The 16,867-nt window shown below is 51.4% G+C and overlaps 1 protein-coding gene across 2 annotated transcripts in view; it reads left to right on the top strand.

The window, feature by feature from the left end:
- The window catches only part of AGRN (agrin), a 277,808-nt gene that overhangs the window by 185,848 nt on the left and 75,093 nt on the right, over positions 1–16,867 (top strand). For both annotated transcript variants that reach the window (XM_081954875.1, XM_081954876.1), the window contains exons 8-11: positions 3,193–3,414; positions 9,335–9,529; positions 13,908–14,108; positions 16,386–16,534. In XM_081954875.1, the coding sequence (XP_081811001.1) occupies positions 3,193–3,414; positions 9,335–9,529; positions 13,908–14,108; positions 16,386–16,534 (767 nt within the window). The remainder of the gene's footprint in view (positions 1–3,192; positions 3,415–9,334; positions 9,530–13,907; positions 14,109–16,385; positions 16,535–16,867) is intronic.

Here is a 16,867-nt window from a genome sequence, read left to right on the forward strand (position 1 = left end):
TCTGACCCAGGCTTAACAGAACCACGAGGCAGACTCCTTGTGACCCCCTCTCCCCAAAACCCATCCTTTTTATTTGGTTAATGCGAATTCCTGGCGTTCCCATCCAGAAAAGTCCTGGCAATTAGCCTTTCAAGGTTTAATTGTAAAAACAGACCTTATCAGTCCTTGGATAGTTGCCAGGTCAAAAGTTTCTAGTGCCAACTCTGTAAAATGAAATACCTGGCAAGAAGTCTGTCTGAGGCCCAAACTCAGTTAAGCAAATCTTCACAATAATAAACGAACTAATGGTCTCCTGCAAGCTCCACTCCCCTTTTGCTCCTCTTTTATTCCCTCTGGGAGGGGCCATTCACCGTCCACCTGTGGCCTTACTCCCAAGTTGACCTCTGTTCTTTAGCTGTTCCCTTTGTCTGGCAACTCACACTGGGAACAGGCTCCAGCTGTTCTTCTGCCCCACTGATCTCCGACTCCGAAGGCAGCTGATAACTGGCATATGGCCCTGGCCCCCTCTCTGCCTCCGACACAGAGCCCTCATCGGAGCCTTCCCCAGACTCCAGGACTGGCCCATCTTCCTCCCCAACCTCCTCACTGTCCTCTGGTAGCTGGTGGGCCGCAACACGATGCCCAGATGGCATGAGAGCTGGTGGTCGGATTTTCTCCTCCTTTGTAGGGGGTCACAAAGGCTGAACCCTTCTCCTGAACACGCACGATGCATTCCCACAGCATTTTGAGCTTGGGGGCTGAATTATCTCATCTTCTGGGCTTGGTTGCAATCACACTTGAGAAATGGGATGATATAAGACGGGGGGGGGGGGGAATTGTCCCAAGGTTAAGCCTAATCTAAGGAGGTTGGGGACACATACCATTGCATCTTTTCACTGGCCTGTTGCATGCATACAGGTAGTTCTTGGATTACGACCACCATCCAGCCCAACATTTATGTTGCTAAGCGAAGAAAAATGTTGGTTAAGTTGAGTTTGCCCCATTTGAGTTTGACCTCCCTCGCCACATCGGTTAAGTGAACCATTGCGTTTGTTGTGTTGTTAAGTGAATCTGGAAACCCCCCCCCCCTATTGACTTTGCTTGTCGGAAGGTCGCAAAAGCGGATCACGCAACCCAAGGAATACTGCGACCGCCACAAGTGTGAGCCAATGGCCAAGCCTCTGAATTTTTGATCGTGCGATCGTGATAATGTTGCAGTGGTCATAAGTGTCGGAGACGGTCCTTAAGTCCATTTTTTTGGCGGCGGCGTACCTTACATTGAACTGTTGTAAGTCGAGGATTACCTGCGCCATTCATTTCATTCCATGGTTTCTTGTCCTGCCTGCAGATGCTTTGGTAAATAAGAAGAGGGGGCTAATCTATTCTCCAAAGCACCAAGAAGGCAAGACAAAAAACAACGGATGGAAACTAATCAAGGAGAGAAGCAACCTGAAATTAAGGAGAGATTTCCTAACAGGGAGGACAATTAACCAGTGGAATAGCTTGCCTCCAGATGTTTTTAAGGAGGTTTTTAAGAAGAGAATGAACTGCCTGTCCGGGTTCCAAATAGCCCCCAAAATTAAATCAGAGTCCGAGGCAAAGGATTGCTCAAAGTTCCAATTTATTAAGAGAGCCATGTTGGCACATCTGGGAAAACCCGAATCTGAACGCTTCCCAGTTTTCCCCACCTAGTTGAAAGTTCAAGATCTTGCCCCCACACCCACAAGTCCATCCCATGGTCCAATCTCCCACTGCCATGCTGACAGCTTCCACCCATCCAGTTCCGGTCAGGTGCAGAGACAAAGGATGACCTTGGCTTTCTAGAAAGAATGTTGTTATGGCTACATCGCATCTCACTCCTTACAATCCCCATTTTTTCCACGATAGAACATGCCTCGTTAGAATAATAGAAAGTGTGGCAGGCCGAAGATTGAAAAGAAAAGATGGCTTGCAGGCCTGACACTGCCATCTGTCAGAAATGGCATCCTGCTTGAGCAAAAGGGGTTGGATTGGATGACCTCTAAGGTCCCTTCCAACTCTATTCTGATGGTTTGACTGAACAGCTCGCCTCTAGAAGTTGCAAACACTCTGTCAGAAATGGTGTAGGGCGTCCTGCTTGAGCAAAAGGGGTTGGATTGGATGACCTCCAAGGTCCCTTCCAACTCTATTCTGATGGTTTGACTGAACAGCTCGCCTCTAGGAGCTGCAAGCACTCCATCACTGGAGGCTTTTAAGAAGAGACTGGATGGCCATCTGTCAGAAATGGCATCCTGCTTGAACGGGTGGGTTGGACTAGAATACCTCCAAGGTCCCTTCCAACTCTTATTCTGATCGATTGATTTAAAAAAAACCACTTTTGCGCCAAAAGATTGGCAACTGGCCAATTTGCTGTGAAATGTGAGCGGTACCCTGCTCCTCCTTTGCTGAATTGAGGAGAAGGGAGAATGCTTAGGCATGCAGGGTGTTTGGCTGCTTGGAGACTAGATATCTCATTTTTCTTTTTTTTTCCCCAGAGAAATCCCAGAGAAAACCTTCTAGTAAGAAAAGGAGATATGCTTTGCTATCTCCCTGACAGGTTTGCTTTCTACCTGCAGGGAGCTGATTCCCTGCCATGAAAAGCTAGCGAGTTTTGAGATGCCCTCGTCCGGTCCCGTTGCCCCTGTGGGGCTGGAGTCTTCTTTTAAGATTGCTTTCGTTTGCACATCCTGACTGGCCCTCGCATGAAATGGTGAACGTTGGGAGAATGATGGCTGCTTCCTCCTGTCTCTCCGTGTTTTCCCCCCACCTTCCTCTTCCTCTCTTGCGTCCCTCCCTCCCTCCCTTTGTGAAAGGCTCCTTTGCAATGAATACCACCACCACCCCCAGCCTGCTTTCTGCGTCCTTCCTTTGAGGCCCTTGGTGTTGCGTTGCGCCGAGATCCGCAGACCTAATCATTGCAGACTTTTCACTCCCACGGCTCCGGTTCCTCCTGTTCTCATCCCCAGACACTTTTGTTCTTCCCACCTCTTCCCACCACCGCCGCCGGACCTCAGCACTGGCCTTGAGATGTGTCTCCCCCGTTTGGGGTAACAGAGCGGTCCGCAAAATGCCTCGATTCCTGGTCATTTCACCCAAATTGTCGGAGAGAGAGAGATGGAGGTGGAGGACTCTTTCCAGCTCCAGCAAGGTGTCCCCCGCCCTTCTCTAACCACTCCACCTGCTTCTCCGATGCAGATCTTGGCAAGCCGAGTCCCTGTTTGAGCGTTGAGTGCCAGTTCGGGGCCACCTGCGTGGTGAAGAACCAGGAGGCCGTTTGCGAGTGCCAGCAAGTGTGCCAGAGCATCTACGATCCGGTCTGCGGCAGTGACAACCTCACTTACAGCAACCCTTGCGAGTTGGACGCCATGGCGTGCGCCCTCCGGAAGGAGATCCGCGTGAAACACAAGGGCCCCTGTGGTGAGTGGTGAGATCCCCCTGCTGCCTGAAATAGAAATGGAAAATGCAACCTTATCTGGCTTGGAGAGCTGCCAGGCCGATCTCTGCAAAACTTGGCAAGGAGTCTCGGAGAGTCCCGAAGCAATTAAGCGAACTAATGGCCTCCTGCAAACTCCACTCCCCTGTCGCTCCTCTTTTATTCCCTCTGGGAGTGGCCCTTCATCGTCCACCTGTGGCCTTACTCCCAAGTCGGCCCTTGTTCCTTAGCTGCTCCCTTCATCTGGCAACTCTGCCCATGTGCACACTGGGAACAGGCTCCAGCTGTTCTTCTGCCTCACTGATGTCTGACTCTGAAGGCAGCTGATAACTGGCATACGGCTCTTGGCCCCCTCTCTGCCTCCGACACAGAGCCCTCGTCAGAGCCTTCCCCAGACTCCAGGACTGGCCCATCTTCCTCCCCAACCTCCTCACTGTCCGAATCTGGTGCCTGCTCCGCTGGTGGGCCACAACAGATCCCAAACTGTTTTGAGGACTGCTCTAAAAAAATCGGCTGAGATACGGTTAAGCCGAATTAACAACCTATTGTGGGTCAGGCCTCTGGTGCTGCTGGGGGGGAGCCTTAATTTGCAGGTAACCTCTGGACCCCAAAGCCCCAGTTTGAAATCCCCTCTCACCACCACTCCTAGCCTAGCTCCAGGCCTTCTCCGGCAGCCGCGTAAAAACCTCCGCTTGAAAAAATTATTACGAGAGATTAAACCGAGCGCCGGCGATCGAGGTCGCCTGATCCCACCGGCTGAATTACAACCTTGAGATGGATGTGTAAGCAATTAGCTCAGGAAGTTGAGCGCCAAAAAAAAGTCCCCTGCTATCTAAGGAGCTTACGGTCTTGAATTCAATTTATTTGGGGGGGCACGCGACGGCCGGCGAGGTTATGGGGCGAGCCGAGACCCCAGAGATAAGGACGAGATAAGGTTCATTTCGGTTTCTTGTTCCCCTGCCTGCTCAGAGGAGGACGTGGGGGCTTCCCCAGAGAAGGTGGGTTAATTTGGCATGCGGCAACCCTCCTCCCCTCTCCTTGTGCCGAGCCTGTCTTGAGGACTAGAAACCCGCTGCTTCCTTCAGGGCGCTGGGGCTGATTTCTCCCTTGGCTGTCCTCCGCATGTCTCCCTGTTGAAAGGAGGAGGAGCGGAGGGTTCGAGGCTTGCCCGGGGTGGGGGTGGGGAATTACGGCTCAACCGGAACACAAGCCGCTCTCCACGACTCCTCAAGTCAGGCGATTTGGTACATCGGAATTAGGGATTTCTTTGGGGTTTTTTAAAAAAATCAAATCAAATCAGCGCCCGTCGGAGGGGAAGTTAGCCATGCTTGCTTTTAGCAGGTGGCCGAAGGGGGTTTGGAAAACTCTTGCCTAACGCTCGGCTGTGTTTTCAAATGGCTGGGATTTATTTTTAGTGGTTTCTTTTTCTTTTTTTACTCTGATCTTTTTATGGCACTTCATAGCTCTGTTGTTGTTGCTATGAATTGCCTCCGGAGGCGGAATGGATGGATTGAACGGGAGAGAAATTCTTTGCTCTCTCCCGTCCTGTTGATGGTAATCTTTAAACTCTAACTCTGGCCTTCCTTCCTCCCTCTCTCCCTCCCTCCCTCCTTCTCTTCCTTCCCTTCATCTTCCTTCCTTCCTTTTCTTTATCTTTCTTCCTTCCTTTTCTTTATCTTCCTTCCTTTTCTTTATCTTCCTTGCTCCCTCCCTCCTTCCATCGTTTTCTTCATCTTCCTTCCTCCCTCCTCCCTCCCTTCCCTTCATCTTCCTTCCTTCCTTTTCTTTATCTTCCTTCCTTTTCTTCATCTTCCTTCCTCCCTCCTCCCTCCCTTCCCTTCATCTTCCTTCCTTCCCTCCTTTTCTTTATCTTCCTTCCTTCCTTTTATCTTCCTTCCTTTTCTTTATCTTCCTTCCTTTTCTTTATCTTCCTTGTTCCCTCCCTCCTTCCATCCTTTTCTTCATCTTCCTTCCTCCCTCCTCCCTCCCTTCCCTTCATCTTCCTTCCTTCCCTCCTTCCTTTCTCCCCCCTCCCTCCCTCCTGCCTTCCCTTCATCTTTTCTTTCTTTCTTTCTTTCTTTTTTTCTCTCTCCCTTCCTCTCTCCTTTCTCCCTCCCCCCTTCCTTTCTCTCTTCCTCCCTCCTTCCTTCATTCCTTCATTTCTCCCTCCATCCTTCCCTTCATCTTCCTTCTTTTGTTCTTTTTTCTTTCTTTCTTTTTCCCTCCCTTCCTTTCTTCCTTCTTTCTTTCTCTCCTTTCCTCTCTCTCTTTCTCTCTCCTTCTTTCTCTATCTTTTTTCCTCTCTCCTTCCTTCCTTCTCTACCTGTCTCTTTCTTTCTCTTTCTTTCTTTTTTCCTCTCTCCTTCCTTTCTTTCCTCCTTTCTTTCTTTCCCACCCATCTTAAAAAGCGAACCATCCTAAAGACCTCTCTCCCTCCATAGAGAAAACAAAGCTGGTCATTTAGGCAAACCATTAAAAAAAAGAATTATTGAACGCTCGGGAATCAAAGCTTCGTTCTCGCTTGTTTCTGTCCTTGCCACTCAAAGCTGGGGTGAAAAATAACGGCTGGAAATTTGGGGGGGGCTCCCTCTCTTCAGCAAGCCACACTGGCTGCCCCCCCTGCTCCCTGGTGTGTGAAAATTAAACATATCTCTCCAATTGACGGTGGATTTGAACCCTTCTGCTGCCAGAAATGTCTGAAATAGCTTCGTTTTTTGGCTTCAATGACCCTTTCCGTTTTAGCTCCTGGGGGCAAGAGAACTCCCCATAGAACCAAGCCGGTGTGCCATGCACTGAGGCAGCTCGATTTGGGGTGGGGGTGGGAGTCAAATATCAAGCCAGCCTCCTGGTGGGGGGGGGCAGTGGAATGAGGGTGAATCTTCATTTCCCAACGAAGCTTCCTTCTCCAAGCGTGAACGAAAGGTTGAGACACGGAAGCCGACCCTGGCAGAGCAAACACACGGTGTGTTGCCCCCGGGATGGCGCAACGTAAGCAGCTGGCAACCCCTTGCCGACGTTAGGCGGTAATTAAATTGGCTGGCATCGGGAAGCAGGCACGGGGAAGGTGCCAGGCAGTTCATGCTCTCTCACACAAACCCTCCTGCAGGGGAAGGTGCCAGTGTGTGTGTGTGTGTGGGGGGGTATCTGAACTAAACTCGGCCCTGAAAATAGGACTGATTTTTGGAAGGTCAGAAAGCCAGACCCACCTGGCATTTGGGGAAGGGACTCTGGAGCCCCAGAACTGTGGCTGCACACCCAGGGGTGGGATTGAAAGAATTTAGCAATCGGTTCTCTGCCTGGACTAGAACTCACCGTCTCCTGGTGATTGACCCAAACTCACCCAGCTAGCTTTCATAAGGCAGGACTAGAACTCACTGTCTCCTGGTGATTGCCCAAAGTTCCCTAGATGGCTTTCTTGCCTAAGGCGGGACTAGAACTTTCAGCCTCCTGGTGATTGGCCCAAAGTCACCCAGCTGGCGTTGAGACTAGAACTCGCAGCCTCCTCCGCTTCCTAAGCCAGCATCTTAACCACTATGCCCACACTCTTTCCTGCCTTGCCACTGAAGCCCAGGGGTTATTGTCTGTTTTATTCCCCGTTGATTGACAGGGGAATGGGCCCTGCCTGCCATGGGACTCACTCTCTCGACATATCCTGCGGTTCTAACAGCAATAAAGTCCCTCTGCTTTTCGATAGATAAGCCCTGCCAGAATCCCCAACGGTTAAACCAAAAGCTGTTTTGGGGGGGCTCTTCCCCGTTCTCGGCCAACGTCTTCCTCCCCTTGCAGACTGCTTGCCAAAAATACCTTATCCCAGATCAGATGTTTTTTCTTGACCCATTTACCAAGGGGTTTTCCCCCTCCTCTCTGGCAGAGTCTTCTACACCAGCCCGTTCTTTTATGCTTGCAACCAAGATGAACAGAGTTGGAAGGGACCTTGTAGGTCATCTAGTCCAACCCCCTGCCCAAGCAGGAGATCCTTCATCCTTTCTGACAAATGGCAGTCCCGTCTCTTCTTGAAAGCCTCCAGGGATGAAGCTCCCCCAACTTCCGAAGGCAACTTCTGTTCCATGGGTTGATGATTGTTCCTTATTTCCAGGTTGAATCTCTCCTTGGTCAGTTTCCATCCATTATTCCTTGCCTGGCCTTCGGGTGCTTTGGAAAATAGCTTGACCCCCTCCTCTCTGGGGCAGCCCCTCAAATATTGGAAGATGCTCTCCTGTCTCCCCTGGTCCTTCTCTTCCCTAGACTAGCCAGGCCCAGTTCCTGAAGCCATTCATTATATGTTTTATTCTCCAAGCCTGCTTTGATCATCATAGATAGATTCAGATTAGCAGGGTTGGAAGGGACCTTGGAGATCATCTAGTCCAACCCCCTCCCAAGCAGGAGACCCTTACACCATTTCTGACAAATGGCAGTCCTATCTCTTCTTGCAAGCCTCCAGGGATGAAGCTCTCACAATGTCCGAAGGCAACTTCTGTTCCATGGGTTGATTGTTCTCACTATCAGGAAATTTCTCCTTATTTCCAGGTTGAATCTCTCCTTGGTCAGTTTCCATCCATTATTATTATTCCTTGTCTGTCATTCATGGAAAATAGCTCGACCCCCTCCTGTCTGGGGCAGCCCCTCAAATATTGGAAGACTGCTCTCCTGTCTCCTCCGATCCTTCTGTTCACTAGACTAGCCAGGCCCAGTTCCTGTAACTGTTCATCGTATGTTTTAGCCTCCAGTCCCATAATCATCCTGGTTGCTCTTCTCTGCACTCTTTCTAGAGTCTCCACATCTTTTTTGTCAGAGTTCTGGCAGCGTGACTAGCTTGCTACACCCAGGAGCAATAAGACAGCACACAGAGCCTAAAGACAATTAACATTGGTTTAGTTACAACTATATACAGGTAAAAACATGCAGAAGATAAAATCCCTTACCATTCACTACAGACACAAGGAGAGAACTGAATACACACTGAGAAGAAAAACACTCTCTAATCATCACCTATATAGAGACTGGTGTGGACCTCCCGTCAGAGCCTTAAAAGGGTTATACCATAGCTGCAATAAATCAACCTTATGGTAAGGTTTCCTAAAAATGCCCCTATTTGATTCATGAATATCGAGTCAAGTTTCAATTCAAAACTAGTCATTTATTTTATTTATTTATTTATTTTTAAACAAAATTTTATTGGTTTTTAAAAAAATAAACAAGGAAAGGGGTGGTGGAATAGGTTACAAATTATGGCAGTTACAGTATGCAGGAAGTGGCCCCTCCCCCCGTTCTCATACTTTTCATTTATTAATACATTAAATTATTACTAAGAACTAAAAACTAGTCATTTACTAGGAGCATCCTAGGCAAGATCTTTTCACAATCAGGTCTAAGCTTTGTTTGGGTTATAGCTGAACTTTAACCCTGTTCCTTCCCTCCCCTGAGTCTGTGTCATAAATCACACTCTCCCAATGAGGTGCACCCCTCCCAAGCCTGCTGCAGTAATCTGAGATCCGACTTCAGCCGACAGTATGCATGGAATTCACTCCCCCACTTCTCTCACTTTGATAACCTTGGGAGTTGACTCTTATTTCATCAGCCTTGCCTTCAGCTTACAAATTACAGCTTACAGACTTACATCAGCTGGCAGCTATTAAATCCTCAGGACTTTGACATTTTTTATAGCGTGGTGACCAAAACTGGATGCAGTACTCTAGGTGTGCATTCGGAGTCCGGTGCCCATCCTCCCTCTCAGTGGCCAGGGAGTCCCGCAGCCCTGGAATTATCCATGCGCTCACTCACCCCATCCTAAGAAAAATGCTAGCCTAACATCATTTTTTGGGGGGGAGGGGGAAAACAGGAGAGTTTAAATGGATTTTTCTCGAAATGCTCATTTTCAAGATTTCCCCGCCTGCTTCCCTCCAGACCGTTGTCGGAAGTGCCAGTTCGGTGCCATCTGCGAGGCCGAGACAGGGAGGTGCGTGTGCCCCACCGAATGCGTCGCCTCCTCCCAGCTGGTTTGCGGAACTGACGGCAACACCTACGGGAGCGAGTGCGAACTCCACGTTCAGTCCTGCATCCAACAGGTCTCCATCGAGGTGGCAGCCCAAGGCAGCTGCAGTAAGTTTTATTTCTCCCTGGGAGGGTCCTTCCAAAACTAGGCTGCTGCCTTACACATACTCACACACTCACTCACTCACTCACACACACACACACACACACACACACACACACCGTTCTTGGGACACCATTGGCATGTGCTTCCCCTCTCCTTGAAGTTCACTTCCCCTCCAAACCAGCAGCTTAAAAACTAAAATAACGGTGGGATCCTGGGGGCTTCCCGGTGGTTTTCTGGCAGACGTTTCATTACCAAACTAGGTAACGTCATCAGGGTAGAGCAGGTTAGCAATAGCCCTTACAGTACACTTCCATTTCGCTTCACAGTGCTTTAGAGCCCTCTTTTTTTTATTATTATTATTAGCACTTATAGACCGCCCCCTCTCCCGAAAGGGACTCGGGGCGGTGTACAGTCCATGTCAAAGAACAACATTAAAACAATTAAAATTACTAAATGGACAATATATATATACAAATATAAATAGATGGATAAGAGGAGGATAAAAGATGTGCAGGACTGTATTGCTAATAAATAATTAAAATAAACAGACTTTAAAATCCCAATACCCAATAAAATTAAGTCTACAGAATAATCCCCTTAAAAACCAGTAAAAATATAAATGCCAGGAGGTAGGCGTTGAAATTATGCCAAGCCAGCCAGTCGGAACAGGTGAGTCTTTAGTTTCTGCCGGAAGGAGCGGAAGTCGGTGATGGTTCTAATGTCGGGGGGGAGGTCATTCCAGAGGGTTGGGCCCATCACAGAGAAGGCCCTACTCCTTGGCGTCGCCCGCTGGCATTGCCTAGCGGACGGCACCAGGAGAAGCCCCTCCCTGTGAGAGCGAATTGGCCGCTGGGATGTATGTGGGAGGACGCGATCCCGCAGGTAACTGGGCCCTATGCCATGGAGCGCTTTAAAGATGGTGGTCAAAACCTTGAAACGCACCCGAAAGACCACAGGCAGCCAGTGCAGCTCGCGCAGGAGCGGTGTTACATGGGAGTACCTGGTACTCCCCATGACTGCCCGCGCGGCTGCGTTCTGGACTAGCTGCAGTCTTCGGGCGCATCCCAAGGGAAGCCCCATGTAGAGAGCATTACAGTAGTCCAGGCGAGACGTCACCAGTGCATGAGTGACCGTGCGTAGGGCATCTCGGTCCAGGAGGGGGCGCAATTGGCGCACCAGGCAAACCTGGTGGAACGCCCCCCTTGCCACGGCTGCCACATGGTCATCCATTGACAGCCGGGCATCTAGGAGGACGCCCAAATTGCGCGCCCGTTCCACAGGGGGCAGCTGTTCGCCCCCTATGGCCAGCGCTGGAATCAGCTGACTGAACCGAGGTGCCGGTAGCCACAGCCACTCAGTCTTGGAGGGGTTGAGTTTGAGTCTGTTGTCCCCCATCCAGACCCCGACGGCTTCCAAACACCGGGACATCACTTCGACAGCCTTACTGGGGTGGTTTGGGGTTGAAACGTACGGCTGAGTATCATCAGCGTACAGATGGTATTCAACCCCAAAACCACGGATGATCTCCCCCAGCGGCTTCACATATGCGTTGAACAGGAGGGGCGAAAGGACCGATCCCTGCGGCACCCCACAAGTGAGTGACCTCAGGGTCGACCTCTGCCCCCCCCCCGTCAACACACATTGCGACCGGTCGGAGAGGTAGGAGCCGAACCACCGTAAAACGGTGCCTCCGACTCCCATCCCCTCCAGCCGGCGCAATAGGATACCATGGTCGATGGTATCAAAAGCCGCTGAGAGATCTAATAGGACCAGGATAGAGGAGCAACCTCTATCTCTGGCCCTCCAGAGATCATCCACCAGCGCGACCAAGGCTGTCTCTGTGCTGTGTCCGGGTCGGAAGCCGGACTGGCGTGGGTCTAGATATTCGGATTCGTCAAGGTGTCGTGGAAATTGCTGCGCCACCACATTCTCAACAACCTTCGCTAAAAAAGGAAGGTTGGAGACTGGACGATAATTAGCCAGCTCCATTGGGTCCAGTGAAGGCCTCTTGAGTAAGGGCCTCACCACCGCCTCTTTCAAGGCAGTTGGTAAGGATCCCTCACCCAATGAAGCGTTCACCAGGCCCAGAAGCCAGCCTCGTGTCACCTCCCAGGATGCCAGTACCAGCCAGGAGGGACACGGGTCCATTAAACATGTGGTGGGCCGCAGCCGTCCACGCAACCTGTCCAAATCCTCGGGGGCAACAGAGTCAAACTCCTCCCAGAGTGGTCTTACAAGACTCACTGTTGACGGCTCGTCCGGGCCACTGGAGGGGGCCCATCCGCTCCGGATCTGAGCGACTTTGTCCTGCAGATATTCCCCAAACTCCTCTGCTCTACCCTGCAAGGGCGCCACCCGCGCCCCCTGTGATAGGAGGGAGCGGGTCACCCTAAACAGGGCGGCAGGGCGGTTATCCGCGGACGCAATAAGAGCGGCACAATGTCTACGTTTGGCCGCTCTCAATGCCACAAGGTAGGTCCGTAAATAGGATCTTACCTGTGTTCGATCAGACTCGGAGCGTGAGGACCTCCACCTGCTCTCTACACATCTCCTATGGCGCTTCATCACCCTCAGCTCCTCGGTGTACCAAGGGGCTCGGGCGGATCGCTGCCGCAGGAGAGGTCGCAAAGGCGCAACCCGGTCCAAGGCCCCAGCCGTCGCCATATTCCAGGCGGCCACTAGGTCCTCCGACTGAGCGCGGGTCAGGGCTACAGGTAGCGGCCCAAGCTCCGTCTGGAACCTCTCCGGTTCCATCAGGTGCTTGGGGCGGTACCAGCTTGGACGAGCTGGCTCCGCCTCCTCGCGGTGCGGGGTAGCGACAGGGAAGTTGAGCCGGAGACATGCGTGATCTGACCATGACAGGGGAGTAATAACTAGGTCCCCTATTCCCAGATCACTCGTCCACTGTTCAGAAACAAAAATAAGGTCCAGTGTGTGACCACCCTCGTGTGTGGGGCCCTGAATTAGTTGGGTCAGGCCCATGGCTGTCATGGAAGCCATGAACTCCCGAGCCACCTCAGATGCTGTTCCCGTCGACGGCAGGTTGAAGTCCCCCATGACCATAAGCCTGGGGATCTCAACCGCCGTCTCTGAGATCAGCTCGAGGAGCTCGGGCAGGGCCGCTGATGTATAGCGAGGAGCCAAGTATACAACCAGCAGGCCCAACTGCCTCCCTGGGCCCCATTTAACACCTAGGGACTCACAACCGGGTATCTGAGGAACAGTGAACTCTCTCGGTTCTAGACTCTCCCGAATAACTACCGCCACCCCGCCACCCTTACCCAGGGCCCGGGGCTGATGGAATGCACGGAAACCCGGTGGGCACATTTCCACGAGGGGTAAGCCACCCTCGTGGCCCAACCAGGTCTCCGTTATCCCTGCAAGGTCCAGCTCCCCCTCTGAGATCAACTCACTAATGAGGGGGGCCTTGTTGGTTACGGACCTTGCCTTGCACAGCATCAGCCGCATGCCCTGGCCCTGTAGTTCCTGACCACCCAGTCTGCGGGGGTTGGTACAAACGACTGGGCGTAGCCAACAGCCACGGTCTCCCAACCGACCTCGTGATTTTCTCCTGTCCTCGCATCCCCCCCTCCCCGCTACCGATGTAATAAAACCTCTTGTAAGAGGTTTACAGAGTCCGCCCTATTGCCCCCCCCCAAACAACCTGGGTCCTCATTTTACTGACCTTGGAAGGGCGGGTTAACCTTGACCTGGTCTGGATCGAACTGCTGGCAGTCGGCAGAGTCAGCATGCAATACTTCATTCTAGCCACTGGGTCACCACAGTGGCATGGCATAGGATAAGAATAGAATAGTATCAAACAGAACAGAGCAGAACTCAATAGAGTGGAGTGGAACGGAACGGAACGGAACGGAACGGAACGGAACAGAACAGAACAGAACAGAACAGAACAGAATAGAATAGAATAGAATAGAATAGCCCTTAGACTTATATACTGCTTTACAGTGCTTTTACAGCCCTCTCTAAGCGGTTTACAGAGTCAGCCTCTTGCCCCCAACAATCTGGGTCCTCATTTGACCCATCTCGGAAGGATGGAAGGCTGAGTCAACCTCAAGCCGGTCAGGATCGAACTCCTGGAGTGAGCAGTGAGTTAACCTGCAATACTGTCTTCTAACCACAGTGCCACCACGGCTCTATATTAGCGTACCTTAGTGCACACTCTATGCACGCTATTGTGCCCAGCGCTGACGAGGTTACCTAGTTTGGTGACGAAACGTCTGCAAGAAAACCACATAACTCAGGGAGCACCGACGACCCTCCACAGTTCAACCCCCGAGTTACAAATATTCTACGGAAATAACTTCCTGGGCTTCTACTACTCTTCCTCCTCTCCCGCTCTCTCTCTCTCTCTCTCTGCAGAAGCGTGTGGGGCCACGGTGTGTTCCTTCGGGGCGAAGTGTGTGGACGGGCAGTGCCTCTGCCCCCATTGCGAGCAGCAGCCCTTGTCCCGCGTCTGCGGAAGTGACGGCATCACATACAACAACGAGTGCGAACTGCGCCTGGCGGCTTGCCAGCAAAAGGAAGAAGTGGAGGTCGAGAAGAGGGGCCCGTGCGAAGACGGTGAGTCCTCCATGCTCAGCTGTCTCAACGCTGGTTCCTTCTTCACAGACAGTCCTCGGCTTACCAACCGTTCATTTAGTGACGGTTCGAAGTTCCAACAGCACTGGAAAAAAGCGACTTATGGCCGTTTTTCACACTTACAACCGTTGCAGCATCCCCAGGATCACATGATCAAAATTCGGCTGCTTGCCAACCGATTCTTATTTATGATGGGTTGCAGTGTCCGGGGGGGGGGCAGGGGGGTGTCCGGTGTGCGACCTTTACAAGCAAAGTCAATGGGGAAGGCAGATTGGCTTAACAAACTGTGTGGCTAAACTCACAACTGGAGCGATTCATTTAGGTCCCCTATTTTTTGTGCACTATCACAATCCCACGACATATGTTTGTGTGTTCCCAGCCTCCTTCTTGAACGTCGTCCACATAAATTAAGTTCTAACCCATTGCTGATCGATGTGGCAAAGTCTTGGAAGGGGTGTGCTTTGTGGCCGCAGGAGATGGGCAAGTCAAAAGCCCTCTCCCTCGTCCTGGGTTCAAATGGCGCATCTCGGATTCCTAGCCCCTGACCTGAATTGGCAAGCATAGGGGGAAGGGGGAGGTGGGGCGGTACATGAGGACTTGCATGAAGGAGCTGAGATGGGGGGGGAACAGCCTCTGCCTCCCTCCTTGAGTCTCTTCTTCCCTGCTGTGTCTGGGGCCGTCTCCCTCCCCTCCCCTCCCCTACGCTTTCCATCCCAGCCCCTTTGCTCCTTCCTTCCCATTGTCTCTTTAGCTGCCAGTAATGAAAGGCGATGGCTGGTAACAGGGCTCCACAAGGAGAGCTTTTCAGTGCTTTAATTTCACACTTCAGAGCATTGGAGGAGGTGAGAGGAAGGGAGGCTGGCAGGGCTCTCTGTCCTTCCCTTCTCTCTCCTTTCTTCCTTCTTTCCTTCCTCTTCCCCCCTCCTTCCTTTCTTCCTCCCTCCCGTCTTCCTTTCCTTCTGTCCTCCCTCCCTTCCTTTTCTCTCTTCTTTCTTCGCTTCTCTCCTTCCTTCCTTCTTTCCTTTCTCTTCTCTCCCTTCCTGCCTCCTTTCCCCTCTAATTCCTCTTCTCTTCCCTCCCTCTTTTCCTTCCTCACTGTCTTCCTTCCCTCCCTCCCTTCTTTCTTTCCTTTCCTTCTATCCATTCTCCCCCCTTTCCTTTTCTCTCCTCTTTCTTCCTTTCTCTTCTCTTCCTCCCTCCCTCCTTTCCCCTCTCTCCCTTTCTCTTCCCCCCCTCTTTTCCTTCCTCCCTGTCTTCCTTCCTTTCCTCCCTCCCCCTTCCTTTCTTCTAGCCTCCCTCACTTCCTTTTCTCTTCTTCCTTCTTCCTTCTCTCCTTCCTTACTCTTCTATCCCTTCCTCCCTACTTCCGCCTCTCTCCTCTTCCCTCCCTCTTTTCCTTCCTCCCTGTCTTCCTTCCTTCCCTCCCTCCCTCCCTTTCCTTCTATCCTCCCTCCCTTCCTTTTCTCTCTTCTTTCTTGGTTTCTCTCCTTCCTTCCTTCCTTTGCTTTTTCCTTTTTCTTCCCTCCCTTCCTTCCTACTTTCCCCTCTTTCCTCTTCCCTCCCTCTTTTCCTTCCTCCCTGTCTTCCTTCCTTCCCTCCCTTTCCTTCTATCCTCTCTCCCTCCCTCCCTTTTCTCTTCTTCCTTCCTTTTTTCTTCTCTTCTCTCGTTCCTTTCTCTCCCTCCCTCCCTCCATTCCCCTTTAACTCCCCTTCTCTTCCCTTCCTATTTTCCTTCCTCCCTGCCTCTTCCTTCCTTCACCTTCCTTCCCTTCCTCCTTCCTTCCTTTCCTTCTTTCTCCCTTCTTTCTTCTTTCTTTCTCTTCTCTCCCTTCCTTCTCTTCTCTCCCTCCCTCCCTGGTTAATCTCTGGAGGAGAGAAACCAACATAAAACCCCAGAAATGTTTCGAGACCAAGAAGTCACGCCAGAAAAAGCCAATGTTCCCTTCCACACTGTTACCAAGAAAGCCACACCTGAGATATCATACCGAGATAGAAAGAGAAGGGTGGGCTTTTACTTCATAGAAGGCCTTTTTGTTTGCCCTCCAGATTCTGTAAATGTTTGGCCTGCAAGTTCATTAAAGACACTTTTGTAGTTTCTGCACCTCTGTAGCTGCCAGGAATGGAACCCAAACCGGAGAGTCCCCCCAAAATGTTGATCATCAGGTCTAGAAACTTGACTTTTTTTTCCCCAGCAAGGGGTTGGACTATCTCAACTTTGGTAGAGGGGATACGCAACCCCGGTGTTCTTCTCTCGTGCAGAGTGCGGCTCGGGTGATGGGTCTGGTTCCGGAGATGCCGTTGAGTGCGAGAGAGACAGCTGCCGGAAGTATGGCGGTTCGTGGGACGAGGATATGGAAGATGACCGCTGCGTGTGTGACTACACCTGTGGGACTGTGCCACAGAACTTGGTAAGAGGCGATTTTCCTTAGCAGCATCTGCATAAATTAGGCATTTGATTTTTCTGCACAGAGTAAGAGGTTGGTCTGGACCAGGGATCAGCAACCTGTGTGGCTCCGGAGCCTCATGTGGCTCTTTCATCCCTCTGTTGCGGCTCCCTGTCAGCTACACAATGGATAGGGCTTTCGGTTAGGACAGGTAGAGGAAAAGGAGGCCGGTCTAGAAGGAGACTCTATGGTGGGAGGAACCGGACTTCCGGTCGGCAGAGGAATAAAGGATGCCGCGCTAGGAGGAGACTCTATGGTGGGGGGGGACTGGATTTCCGGTCGGCAGAGGAAAAAAGG

Source organism: Natrix helvetica, assembly GCF_964273705.1.
Source record: "Natrix helvetica genome assembly, chromosome: 5".
Lineage (NCBI taxonomy): Eukaryota > Metazoa > Chordata > Lepidosauria > Squamata > Natricidae > Natrix > Natrix helvetica.